Consider the following 13,293-nt stretch of genomic DNA (forward strand, 5'->3'; position numbering starts at 1 on the left):
GACTTATTAGTGTCAAAATATAAGTGCTTAAAAATGTGACCTTCCTGATGTTTGGCTCTTTCTGCTAAATTGTGAACACTAGGCGCCACCTGGTGGCGATGAGGCGTACATTTCCGCTACACACCCTAACAGTTGGGGTCGCAGAAGAATTAAGAAATCTTAAGCAAAACGTTTATCCCCAAAACAATTTATTTATATATTCACACAATTATATATGTATAAATGAAAACTTTGTATTGTTAGTAGCCCACACTCCTTTTTAAAGCAGTTTTAGTGCTTGATGCCTCTAAACATCCCTCAGAGAAATACAGGCAGAACATGCATGTTCCTCATATATATATATATATATATATATATATATAAATAAATAATTCTTTTATGTGAGAATTATCAGATCAGTGTTAATAAGAAGTAGGTTTCAGATGTTCAAGAGGGATTTCAGTAAACTAGAAGGAACTTCAAGTGAAAATTAAGATAAATTCCAGGTGTGTATTTAATTGGTTTGTTAATCAAATATGAAAAAATGTTTGCAGTTCCACTAATTTCTAATCAGAGCCGATATAAAGGTTATAGAGCTTTTTTCAGTTTGATCATTTCCTGCAGTTTTTGACATTCTTGCAGACGCCAATCCATAATTGCAATCAGTTTTGCACCTTTATTAGTTTTGCACCGTGCAACGCCACTTTGATGCAAATATGTATTCAAACTCCACTTCCACACAGGTGCAAAACGAATTAGCCTAATTCATTTCATGTTTCGTAGACTTAAGGGAGGATTTACTTCTGCTGACTGCTCGTGTAAAAGAGAAAAATCAGACCCAGTCGGGATCAGTTTGCAATTTTCAGAACTTTATTATTAAAAGAAACAGCTTTTCCTGTGGTACATAAAAAATAAAATAAAATTAAAAAAAATCAGCACATTTCTTTCTTTTAAAAATCACCTTTCAAGCCGCTTTCAGGCACACTGTGAAACCTGCCTTTACTCACCAGAAGTGACCCGTTGCTGTGGCAGCAACGGCGATTTACAGCAAATAAGTCCCGGATTCTTAAACACTATTAAAAAAGCAAACAAACAACAAAACAAAAAAAAAAAAACAAAGCTTTGGGCTTCATCGCTTCTCATGACCTTTATTTGAAAGAGCAGGCAACTCGCCTGCCGCACCTCGCGTTAGTTAGGAGAGCATTTTAATACAATCAGAAGGATTAGATCAGAGAGGTCATGCTAACGTCATGACAGCAGCTTGCATTTGTTGTGGCTCGTAAAAAAGGATTAAAAAAAAAAAAACTGATGGCAGAATATGAATACCTAATTAAGTCAGACTGTTAGCGAGTTAAAAAGGTTAGAAGGAGACGCTTTTAAATGTTTGCGTCGCATGCCAGTGAGGAATGCACGACTGAAACTGGATTCAACAAGAAATAAAAAAAAAAAAAAAAGAAATAAGATGGACCACTTGGTTGAAGTGAAACTTAGAACTAACAGGGAAATCATAAATACAAACTTGGTCTTGTCTGCTGGGTGGAAATGTCACTGACGATGTGTGTGTGTGTGTGTGGGCGTGTGTGTGACCGTTTTGGGAGTCACACGAGCGAGGCCGTTCGGCCAGAAAGTGCCAGCCAGAGAGGCCTCGTGGGAGGAGAAACGCAGGAGGATGAGGAGGAGGAGGAGGGCGGGGTGGTTCTTCCTCACAGAGGCACGTGGCTGAAGAGATACGAAACCGATTCGCCGTTGTGGGTCCTCCTGATCGCCTCGGCCAGGATCATGGAGATGTCGATGACCTGGTGGGAAGCGCAGGAGAGCCAGCTCAGTTCTGCGTAACACTTTCTAAAAGCTTCACTTCCTCCTCTGATGTGTTCACTGGGGCTCCGAAAACTACAACGCTCTCAGTGACATTCAAGCACCGTTCAAGAATCCTCAAAGTAAGTATTGAAACGTTTCCAGCCCAACTTTGGAGATACAAACAACACGAATTAACTTGAGAAGACAGTTTGGATTCACCATTAATGTCTTCTACAACCCACAGCAGGGATGAAGTGAACTAAAATGTAACTAAATATGTTGTCTCTCTCAAAAAAAGCAAACAGTAATTTGATTTTAAAGAAAATACAAAAAGTTAAAAAAACAAACAAACTTTAAAATCACTAAAAAAATATATTCTCAGTATGTTTTCTGGCTTTTATCAAACAGACACAATTCTAACAAACCTAAAATGAGAAAGATTTAGTCTGATTTAACAGACAAAACTACATGTCTTTATTAGGTGTATAAAAATATCTGGTTTCAGCAGGAATTTACTCTTTCCAAACTTCCACATGAACCCAGGTTTCAGATATTTGCAAAAAATGTTGAAAAAGACACTGGTTGGTATGGGTAAGACAACGACGTTATTCACGGTGAAGCAAGTTCTGTAACGATATGGACTGAAACGCAGCTCAGAAAGGAAGAAGTCACGACTCCAAAAACTAAATTTGAACATTGCAGCCTGATTCCAGCTGGAAAATGGATGCAGACACAATGGTCCGGTTGTCTGATGAGAATAAAACTAAACTGTCTGACCTCAATGAACATCGTTACATTTGGAGGAAAAAACCTGGGAAGTACAGATGTTAAAATTGGTCTTCTAAAGGGAAAGAATGTCATCATACCTCCAATTTAGTTACAAAGTTGTTTAAGGACATAAAACAGCCAACTTTTGAGAGGTCATCATGAACCAAGAAGGGAGACTACAAACGAGTCTATGAGGAAGATTGGTGGCAAAAGTTCATCAAACGCAGAAAACTTGTGGAATGAAATCCAAATCGTTTGACTCAAGTCGAGGGAATCAGTAGGTGACGTTAAGAAAAAGCAGAAAAAAAAAAAAAGTAAAACGCCTACCTGTATCTTTGGGCACGCCTTCATCTTCTCCTCCTGTGGGATGGTGTTGGTCACCACCACGGCCTCGAACGGCGCGCTGTTGATGCGGGAGATGGCCGGGCCAGAGAAGATGCCGTGCGTGAGGATGGCGTAGACCTTGGTGGCGCCGGCGTCGATCAACCTGATGGACGACAAACCAACACGGCGCCTTTAAGAGAGACGTTCGGGGCAAGCGGCGAACGTCTTGAGGACCTGAATGGGAAGGGGGAGGGGGAAGGGGGGACCAACTTGTCGGCGGCGTGGCAGATGGTGCCACACGTGTCGGCCATGTCGTCCACCAGGATGGCCACGCGGTCCTTGACGTCCCCAACCAGAACCATGCGGTCCACTTCGTTGGCCTTCTTCCTCTCTTTGTGGATGAGGGCGAAGTCCACGTTGAGGCGGTCGGCGATGGACGTCACGCTGCACGAAACGCAACCAGAACCAAACAGAGCGACCCCCAGGGTCTGTTAATCAGCTGTGCTGACTCGGCGACGCCGCCCTTTGACCCTGATGTGTCTTATCAAATCTGCTCACCGCTTTGCTCCGCCAGCATCTGGAGACACGATGATGCAATTCTTCCACTCAGGAATGTTTTCTTTGATCCACTGCAGGACGGCGGGCTCTGCATACAGGTTGTCCACGGCGATGTCAAAGAATCCCTTCAGAACGCAAAAAACCCCGAAGATTATTGTAGAATTTAAAAATCTAAACTCATTTTCTAAGATGAGTAAAAAAAAATAAAATAAAAAGCTTTTTCATTTTGGAGGGTCTAAACTAGTGTTCAGCTGAACAGAAGGCAAAAATGACTCGCAGGGCTGAAAAGGTTGCTGACCTTTGACCCTAACCACTCTCTTTGCCACCCATTTATTTCAACAGGCACTATTACATCGTCACCTTTCTACAGATTCATTTTGTCACTCACTTATTTAGTATTTCTTCTATGTGTAATCTGAAATATTTTCTTTTAAGTAGAATATAAATGCAATGTATTTAACAAGTTATTGATTAAATTAAGGCCAGAATTGAGAACAAAGTCAACTTTTCTTTGTTTCTAGACCTTAAAATTTGAAGAAACCTGTGGAAAGAGTGAACACTTATAGAAAGTTAAAGAAGAAGAGGAAGAAGAGCTTTTTTCTTGTAAAAAGAGGCTGAGCAAACTATTCCATACGTGTTAATACAGATTTGAGTTCTGGAAGTCTTTTTAAACTGAGCTACAATTTAAAAAGTCTAAATTTTGTTCACATTTGCTCGTGTATTTTTTAGCTCTTTACACATGTTCACATGTTCATCTGGCAGGTTGAGCTCACACACCTGGATCTGTGAGGCGTGGAGGTCCATGGTGATGATGTGGTCAGCGCCGGCCACCGACAGCATGTTGGCGACCAGCTTGGCCGATATGGGCGCTCGACTCTGAATCGAGACAGGGAAAAAAAAAAGAAAAGAAAAACCGACGATCAGGCTGTGCAGACGCTCTGGGTTTTTGAAGCGTGCCAGCACCTGCACAACGTGCTGCACAACTTTTTTTTTCCTTTCTTTTGGGAGTCGCCACTTCGGCGCTGCGGGGGAATAACTCTCTCGGCTCTGCGGCTCGCCTGACCTTGTCCTTCTTGTCCTGCCGGGCGTACGGGAAGCAGGGGATGACGGCGGTGACGCGGGACGACGAGGCGATCTTACAGGCGTTGATCATGATGAGAAGCTCCATCAGGTTGTCGTTGATTTCGCCGCAGCCGCTTTGGATGATGTACACGTCCTCGCCGCGCACGCTTTCCCCGATTTCCACGCTGTCAGGAAATTAAAAAAAAAAAAAGTAAAAAATTACACATTAGCAGCATTGCTGTTTTCCAGGCTGTTTGAGTTGCCGGCGGCGCACAACCGGTGATTAATGTTGAACAACATTAAACATTGGCTGCAACAAAAAGCAAACAGAGGAATAATGTGCAAAATCATTTCCAGGAACTCCCTCCGTTCCGCCGCTTCGCTCCTTGACCTTTGGGGTCACCTGGTCAGACTGGCGCTGCAGCAGAGCGGAGCTGTGAGAAGGTAACAGCGCAATCTTTGTGTTTTAAGAGCAGCAACAAATTTAAAGTTTTGTAACTGTTTCCTAAATGGATTTAAGCTCAGACTTTGTCTAGGCCATTCTAACATGCTCAGACTCAAATCTCGTGCAGGTTTTCTTTCAGAATTCAGCTCTGCCTTGCCACGACAAAATTTCCCCATCTCCGCTTTAGGAAACATCGTCAACTTATTTTACTGTTTACCCTGAGACAACATGATCAACAAGTGACCCTGCGAACAAAAAAAAGCTACTCTAACTGCTTTGTTTGCCACAAGTCCATGCTGGAATGAACGCTGCAGTGGGGAAAACACTGCCACGGTGGAGCGCCACGAGGCCCAAAAAGGTCATCCTTCCCAGCAGCGTACAAGACCCGAAAGAACCGGGCTAAAGCCCGAGCAAGAATCAGAAAGGTTGGAAATTAATGAGCACGGATTGTGTGCATGTGAATCTGACCACAGTGGAGTTAAGAGTAATTAACCTCCCTGACGCAGAGAGGCAATGCAGCAGGGAGCTGCTGGGAGTTCTGTGATCTGCTCCCAACCGTAACCCAATCACACCTGAGCGCCTGGAAAAATGACTGTAAATGAATGATTACTGCACACGTTACTGGACTGAGCCTGCACCAGGTTTACGTGACAATTTCAGCGTCGGCTCCCGACGACTGAGGGGCAAATACAACTTAACAACTCTTAAAGTAATATTTGCTCCTAATAACTTCTAAAAATGTAAAGTTGACAAATTTTTATAAATTATTTTTGCATATTATTTTATTATGAAACATAGAAAAGCTAAATAGCTTAACTTACTGAATGTATTTTAAATGTCTTTTTTTATTAAACTAAAATTATATTAATTTCCCTTTGGGATCAATAAAGCACACATACATTTGCATATTGTCTAGTGAATAAATTATTTACTAATTTAAATAATTTCAGATATTTAAGCAAACAGTGTTTGCTTTGTGACAATTTTAATTGTTTTCATTTTGATTCATGACATTGCAGGAAATTATATTTCATTTTAAGGAATTATTTGGACATTTAAGGAATATTTAGTTCTGCATTTAACATACTACTGAATAAATTGTTGAACTACTTTAAATAATAACATAAACCTGTTTTCATATGATAAATATGGGCGTTTTCTATTTTATTTACGTATATCTTCTATGCTAACGACGTAAACGTGTACTGGGTTGTGTTATTTTTGTCTCCGAAATCTAAGAATAAAAAAGAACATTACAAAAACCCCGATATAAAGCAACAATTACATACATATGTACAACAGTACATGAAAAATACTGCAACACAAATCAGTCAGGCTAAACAGGAGAACGCCACACGGTGTTGTGTCCAAATTAGTACACCCCAAAAATCGAGTCCAGTGTCCCAAGTTGCAATGTTAGCTTCTTAGCTAACTGTGAGAACTTTAGCAAGACCGTGAAAAATGAGAGACAAAGTCTTGTCACAGGCAGCAGTGAATACGCCCAACTATTATTCAGAATCTAAAGTCAGACTTTCTGCTTCGTTTGAACTGCAGGCAGGTCAAAAACATAACAAAACACTTAAATATGGGCTTTTGTCCGAGTATAGGGACACTAGCATTAGCTTGCTCTGTTTACATGAGGCTACATGTTAGCCTTGAAGCTAAGCTACACACACGTGATAACGGTGATGGAGCACCGTGCGAGACCAACAGCTTGATTTTAACATGCAAAATGACTAAAACAAAGAGGGAAACACAGTGTTTGAATAAACCGCGGACCCACCACGTCTCCTGGTTACTAAACTTCTTGGTGATCACCTTCCCGAGCTCCAGTCCGAGCCGATCAGCCACTTTCTGGGACAGGTCATGATGGGAGCTCCCGCTGAAAAGCACGATGTTAGGCATGTCCTCAAAACTGAGGGATTCCGCTGCAGACGCGTTGAAAACAAAAAGGCGACGGAGATCGCGGAAGCAATGAGGGGTCTCTCCCCACAGGGTGATGAAGACGGGGGGAAGTAAAGAGTGCTAATGTTGCAGCTTGAGCATGGCACAGTCGCAGCGCTGAGGACAGACCGCAGAGAGGAAATATCAGGTCCGTATTTGCATGTAGAAAGGAAGAGCTCGCTCCTCATTGGACAGTCACTGATACACGCAGTCATTATTTACTATACATGTTATGGCAAGCTTTGTAACATATAATTAACCCACACCGCTGTCTGTAATTCATTTGACAGATAACATTAGCACGCTTAATCATTAACATTAGGTATTAACGAGATATATCGGGCTAAAAATATTACATTGCTGGCATGTGAACTGAAATAAATGTTGACCATATTGTATGGTAAGAAGTCTTATAATATTATAATTATAGGTAAACTCCCACTTTGTACTTACATGTTGCCATTTCGTCCTTTCAACTTCCATTTTGTACAAACCATTTCATCCCGGATTACTGTCAAATATTGTCTATCAGTTCAGTTTTCTTTTCACCAATTAAGTTTGTAATCATAAAAATGCAAAAATCTAATTCATAATTTAATTCAATATTACATCATGTTATAAATTCTTTGCATTACACTATTTCTTTTTTATAAGAAGGGATGTAATTAACAGATTTGCCAACTTGCACCATGACGACAGGCATTTTAAAACAGTTGTACAATAAGACATAGATTTGTGCAGTTTGCCGTATCATAACAGTGAAGCAAAGAAAAGGTAAATTTGTTTAATTGTAAATTGCGGTTTGGCTTGGAAGATGAAATTTCACATCGAAAGAAATTTATATATTAGAAAATACTTTGAAGCTAAAAATCCAAGTAGAAAAGTTTGAGATTTCTCTTTAGTACAGACCTCAAAATGTAACATGGCTGCCCAGTGTGTACAATCAAGTGACAGCTGCAGTAATTGTAATAATTTGACCGATATTTTTCTGCACAGCAAAGTGAAGTCCTATCCCATTTATGGAATAGTACCCAAAAATATCTGAAATATTGATTTTTGATAACAATTTTATCTGTTAAATGATAAAGGAGCTTACTTAGTGATTGAAATTGATCTAAATGTTTTTACTGACAGGTTAGCACTCGTTTTGTTTGTTATATTTTGATGCTATAGCATTTTTATTAATCAGTTAATTCTACATCACTAAAATGCCTTTTTGTATGTATTTTTTATGATCACTTCAAAAAAATAATGACTGCTTCCTTTATCAGCTGAAACAACTTTTCAGAGGAGACAACTTTTCCTGCAGAATTAGAGGAAAGTCACCAGACTGTGTTTTGTAATTAGGTTTTCCACTCAAAGAGAAGTCATCTGAGTCTTTTTTTGAAGTTGTCATGTGCTGGGAAGCTTCTTTTCTTTGTCACATTATCAGATCAACAGAAAAATCAGAAGTAGAAGATATACTGGAGTTATCCCACGGCAGGGATCGATTGCCCGACAGCATTTTGTGCTGTTGTGAACTTTGAGCAAAACTGGGAACAAGATAATTCAAAGTGTATCTCTTTAAATCAATTCTGCTCAGACTTCTTGCTGTCAATGCGCTGCATTCATGAAATAGCAAAAAGAAAGCTACTCAATCAAAACATTTATCTGGTTTCATAAAGAAAGAAAACGAACACACAAAAAAAACAACACAGGAAACATTCGTAATTTTCAGAAATATATTCTATAGATGATGTCAGAGATGAAATGTCTAAAGCGTAGGTCCCAAAGAAAGAGAACATTTTTCATCAATAGAGACAAACAAACAAAAAAATAACTTTTTTTTTCTCATCAATTTACATGTAAACCAAGATTTGCTCTTGAACCACAGTGGTTTATATATATATATATATGTCTATATATATATAAATATATATAGAACTGGTCGAGGTGGGTGTGACAATCAAATGGTGATGCCCTTGGTTTTCCCAAACTGCCTTCCAGACAACATCCGTCATTTGCAAAAATAAAAACGAAAAATAAAAAACCCTTTGAAACGAGAGCGTTCTTTGGGAGTCTCTTCTTGGAGTTGTGAATGTTGCGGAGGTTTGGCAGAGCACGTCTCTCTAAAACGCAGTCCATAAGTGCTGAATCGTGTGAAAAATATCAAATGCTTCTCAGCGTCAAAGTCTTTGTAAATCGTTCAGCCAGCGGAGGCTGGAGATAAGCCTCCCTCGCCCGGGAGGCTTCATCTTAAAAGTCCCTCCAGTGTTCTTCTGTTGTGCAAATACAATTTTCTTTCTTTTTTTTCTTTTCTTTTCATTACATAGACAAGCAGGCATGCTGACTCACAAACCATGCAAAGAGTTAAAGTTGGTGCGAGCAGACAGCAAAAAACGACGACGAAAAAATTGGGTTACTTAGGTTTCTACAAAAAAATAAAATAAAATAAAATAAAAATACTTAAGAGAAGTCAAATTAAACAGGTAACAAGTGGAATGTATTGTCAGGCTCGAAAAACATCAAATCAACTTCGAATCTTACAAGTTTATAAAATTATATCAGCTTAAACATGATGGGCGTCTTTAAATTACAGCTGAAACCGGATTTGTTTAAACTGTTTGAAAACCCATTTTTCCCTCATCGTTTGACATTAAATCAACCTAAACCTTTCTTGTTTTACGTCACAAGAGAGTAGCATTTTTAAATAACAAGCTAAATGCCAGACATAATCAAATATTTTGTTTTATTTTCTCAAAATTGAGACGCTTGCACACGAGTCAGGTTCAAGCTTTGGATGTAATTGGAGGAAACATTTCAAAAATCCTTGAGTGACCTCAACAAGTCGACCAAATATCAGGATATGGACCTTACCAAGCTCCGCCCACAACCGACCCACGTGACCGCAAGTCTCACAAACAAAGCCTCGCGCCCTTGTTTCTATGTAAACATGACTCCATTAATGCATCATTTCTACCGGATTTTCACAATATATCAGCTACTACATGGACAGAGGAACTAACCAGTTCATGTCATCATCTGGGAGGAGGTTACTGGTTTCTCAGTCACAAGCTGGTTGCAAACCTGAGACCAGCAGGTGTCAGTCAGTTATAGTAGATCTGAAATTTGGTTTGATGACGTCAATATGAGAAGCTACAGGCTGATAGGAGGAACCAAAGAGCTCTGAGAAGGTAAAGGCAAATCTTCTGAAGCTGGGATATAATTAATTTAATTTCACATAATTACCGCAGTAGAAGCCATTTGTTTGTTAAAATTTTATGAAATATATTTGTTCTATTTGATGTTTGTTGTGAATGACGTAAACTCACAAACGAACGAGGTAATTAGTCCAACGTTTAGAAACTACAGCGGCTGTAATGAGCCACAGCAAAGGTAAACAAAGGTAAAATAACCTGAACAGGTGATCAACACAACTCCATGACCACAGAGAATGGGCATCAACCAAAGAAAAGCGGCCCCTCTGGTAAGGTCCATTTTTGTTCATTTCAGAATTCAAACTAATAAAGTCAGTGTCATTATTCAGGCATTTAGCAAATGTAAGTAATTTAAAACAGAATAATTAGTCGGATTTAATGCCCAAAGGTGAGAAAAAAACAGCAACGTTTCCTTTTTTTTTATCCAGCGTATGTAAACGTCTGGTTAAAGCTGCAGCAAGTCGGTTTCTCCTTCTTTGCCGTTTTGTGCCGCGGGGAGCTACGTAAAAACGGCCTTGAAACGTCTGCGCGGACGGCGCGGTCACAGTCAAAAGGTGAACGTCGTCCGTGCGCGGGAGGAGGATGAACTGATGAGGCAACGAAGTGATGAAACGAGTCAAAAGTCAACTGCAGTGCCGTGCCGTGATTCGCCGGAGGGCCGCTTGAAAAACAGTGCAGTCGATGACGAGTTAAATACGCTGTTTATACACCGTACTAGGATTTTTTTGCTCACAATATCATAGCTGTCATTAGGTAAGAGTACATTTATAAAGTTTCCATATACAAATCTCCTATAAACAGTACATGTTATAAATACATAGTTGATGAAAATGCTGAAAAAGGCTTCGGGAGCCGTAGAAAGAAAGAAAGAAAGAAAGGAAGTGTTGCTCCTCGTTTTCCATAAATACAAGAAAGAATAAACAACAATAGCACTAAAAGTACATGAACGCAGAACTATATCTATCCAGAAAAAAAATGGATGAAAACAAAACACAACAAAACCTATGCATGAAAAAAAACAAGACGTTAGAAAAATAATCTTGCACGTTAAAAAAAAAAAACGGACTCGCTGAACCGAACACGTTTCTGATATCATAAGATCGACCACATCGATGCGGAAACTCAAACACGTAGATACAAACCGACAATACTTGGATTACGATCAAAATATATTCAGTTAAATTTACACGACTGATGTGAAGCTCACATTAAGGTAGTTGCCAACCTTTCGATCAGCACACGTAAAGAAATGCTCACCTGATCCGAGGCGGATTAAATCAGTAAACGTTGGACCGGGTATTGGGAGCTTTGCCGCCCCCCTCTATGGTACCATGTTGGCCTGCCAGAGCTCCGAAAGGCACCGCTTTACATGATGCAATACTTTAAAAACAGACAAACGACCATAAGGAACCAACAAGAGTGCTTTGATTTGCCAAATATCTTCTGGAAAAGCTCATTTCAAACTTATTTTGGGAGAATTTTTCATGTTAACTATTTTTATGCTGTGTGGGCAGGTGCCCAGGGCGGCAAAAGAAGGGGAGTGGAGCACCAAATGTAAAAAAAAAAAAAAACAAGAAATGAAAAAGTTTTGTATTGCTTTTGTTCATTGTTTCATGGTTCCAAACATCAAAATTATCTTTTAATTGTTGTAAGAATGCAAGCAGATTTATGATGACATTCACTTAATCAGAAACTGATATCATTTGCCTGTGTGATTTAAGATTAATAAAAAAAATTTTTAAAACTCCAGATATTTTTTTTCCCCTAACTGGCATCATAATGCATACCATAGAGGGTTAAAGGGCCAATACGTGAAATGTTGTGTGTCGACTCGCCCTTTCCATGTAAGAGAACGGTAAAAATGCAAACTCATGCTTTGGCTTCTTTTTTTTTTTTTTCCTTGCTCGCCTTTCTCTTTTGGGCAACATTCGTTAAAATCTGCTTAAAATGCATGCTCTGCAAATTGTTCTGCAAAAAGCATTGACTCTTAAAGGGAGGCTACATCAAAGGCTAAACTGCTGTGAGAGTTCGCGACCCGATTCCTTTTCTCAGTGTTTGCACCGTTGTCTAAAGAAGCTGGCAACTACCTTTTACAAAGCGGTTTCTTTCTCTCTCTCTCTCTCTTTAAACTTTTTTACAGAAAAATAGATCCATCAAAAAAGTAAAGTAACTCTTCAAGAGAGGCTGTCGGAGACATAAATGTCATCTCCGTCACTTTCAAAGTAAACATGCTGAAAGATTGTTAGCTTTTTTTTTTTTCGTCGTTCCTCCCTCCTTCCCCCGTCTGCTTTCTCGCACCAATTCCTTGGTGGGAGAAACGGTTAAACTTAAGGCAATCTTTTTCCTGAACAATCCTGAAAACAGGCGGACCCCCCCATCCCCCTCTCCAAGGCACTCCTCTGACTCATCAACCTTCGACGGTGGGCTGCTCCAGCGGGCGACCGTCTCAGCCGTCGAAATCTTTTGCAAAAGCCTTTCTCGAACGACGGCGAAACAGGAATCCACAGTGAGTGCGGCATGTTAAAAAAAAAAAGTCCTCCCAGATGCCGCGGCGTTCCCCTTGTTTAGTGGGGAATGAAGTTAAGAGAAGAAACAAACACCCTCACTACCCCCGCAACCCTCCCCACACCCCTCCCGAGCTGCTCCAGGACGGCCGCAAACGGCCGCTGTCCCTGCTTTCTCGACTGAATGCGGTCAGAGAGGGCAGCTGCGCAAAGCACCGGGTGTGACAGCACACCTTTCCTTTCTGCGACAAGATCCGATCTCGATCAGCTGCCGTGATCGCACAGTCGGCCGCTGTGGGCTGACGCCAAGGTGCGAAGACTGACAGAAAAAACAATGAGTGTCTCTAAACGAGTGCCGCTAAGCAACGCCGTTAAGTTTTGTTATTTTTTTCCCCCATTTCAGTTCAGTCCTCTGTCTTCTGATTGGCTCCCTACGCTGAGGCTGAGCACGCCCCTCTCCCCTTCCCTCGTTTTAGACCGAGAGATCGCCAATCAAGGTGACTGACGTAGTGAGTGGGGTCGAGGGCGACTAAATGAAGGGGTCAGCCGAGGCTCTTCTCCGGAGAGGTCAATGGCAAAACTGCAACGCCCTGACGCCTGCCTCAGTTACAGCGGAGCCTCCTCCTCCATGGGCTCCTCCTCAGTCCTGCTGGGAGAGAAAAAAGTCAGAAACTACACTCATATGCAGATGATCTCACGTTCTTCATCAAATTCA

General features: G+C 40.6%; 2 protein-coding genes across 3 annotated transcripts in view; both read right to left on the bottom strand.

The window, feature by feature from the left end:
- Window positions 1-827: 827 nt before the first annotated feature.
- LOC114140474 (ribose-phosphate pyrophosphokinase 2) lies at window positions 828-7,034 on the bottom strand. Its single transcript, XM_028010382.1, has 7 exons — window positions 6,717-7,034; window positions 4,490-4,673; window positions 4,204-4,302; window positions 3,427-3,551; window positions 3,139-3,312; window positions 2,872-3,031; window positions 828-1,775 (listed from the first exon to the last, which is right to left on the bottom strand). The coding sequence occupies exons 1-7, from the start codon at window positions 6,836-6,838 to the stop codon at window positions 1,683-1,685; spliced, it is 957 nt and encodes a 318-aa protein (XP_027866183.1). The 5' UTR covers window positions 6,839-7,034; the 3' UTR covers window positions 828-1,682.
- Window positions 7,035-10,760: 3,726 nt separating this feature from the next.
- LOC114140844 (histone deacetylase 4-like) overlaps window positions 10,761-13,293 on the bottom strand; it is a 62,624-nt gene continuing 60,091 nt past the window's right edge. The window contains exon 27 of one of the 2 annotated variants that reach the window (XM_028011104.1): window positions 10,761-13,224. In XM_028011104.1, the coding sequence (XP_027866905.1) occupies window positions 13,185-13,224 (40 nt within the window). In that variant the 3' untranslated portion in view covers window positions 10,761-13,184. Of the gene's footprint in view, window positions 13,228-13,293 lie in introns of both variants that reach the window. The other variant, XM_028011103.1, reaches the window with a different exon arrangement.

The sequence above is a fragment of the Xiphophorus couchianus genome, chromosome 24 (assembly GCF_001444195.1).
Source record: "Xiphophorus couchianus chromosome 24, X_couchianus-1.0, whole genome shotgun sequence".
NCBI lineage: Eukaryota > Metazoa > Chordata > Actinopteri > Cyprinodontiformes > Poeciliidae > Xiphophorus > Xiphophorus couchianus.

Bases quoted from the DNA above. Each gene is read 5' to 3' on its own strand.
- LOC114140474 (XM_028010382.1), bottom strand. From the start codon at position 6,838: ATGCCTAACATCGTGCTTTTCAGCGGGAGCTCCCATCATGACCTGTCC. The intron at 4,674-6,716 runs GTGGGTCCGCGG...ATTTCCTGACAG, and splicing joins TTTAGTAACCAGGAGACGTG to CGTGGAAATCGGGGAAAGCG. The intron at 3,313-3,426 runs GTGAGCAGATTT...CGTTTCGTGCAG, and splicing joins GATGCTGGCGGAGCAAAGCG to CGTGACGTCCATCGCCGACC.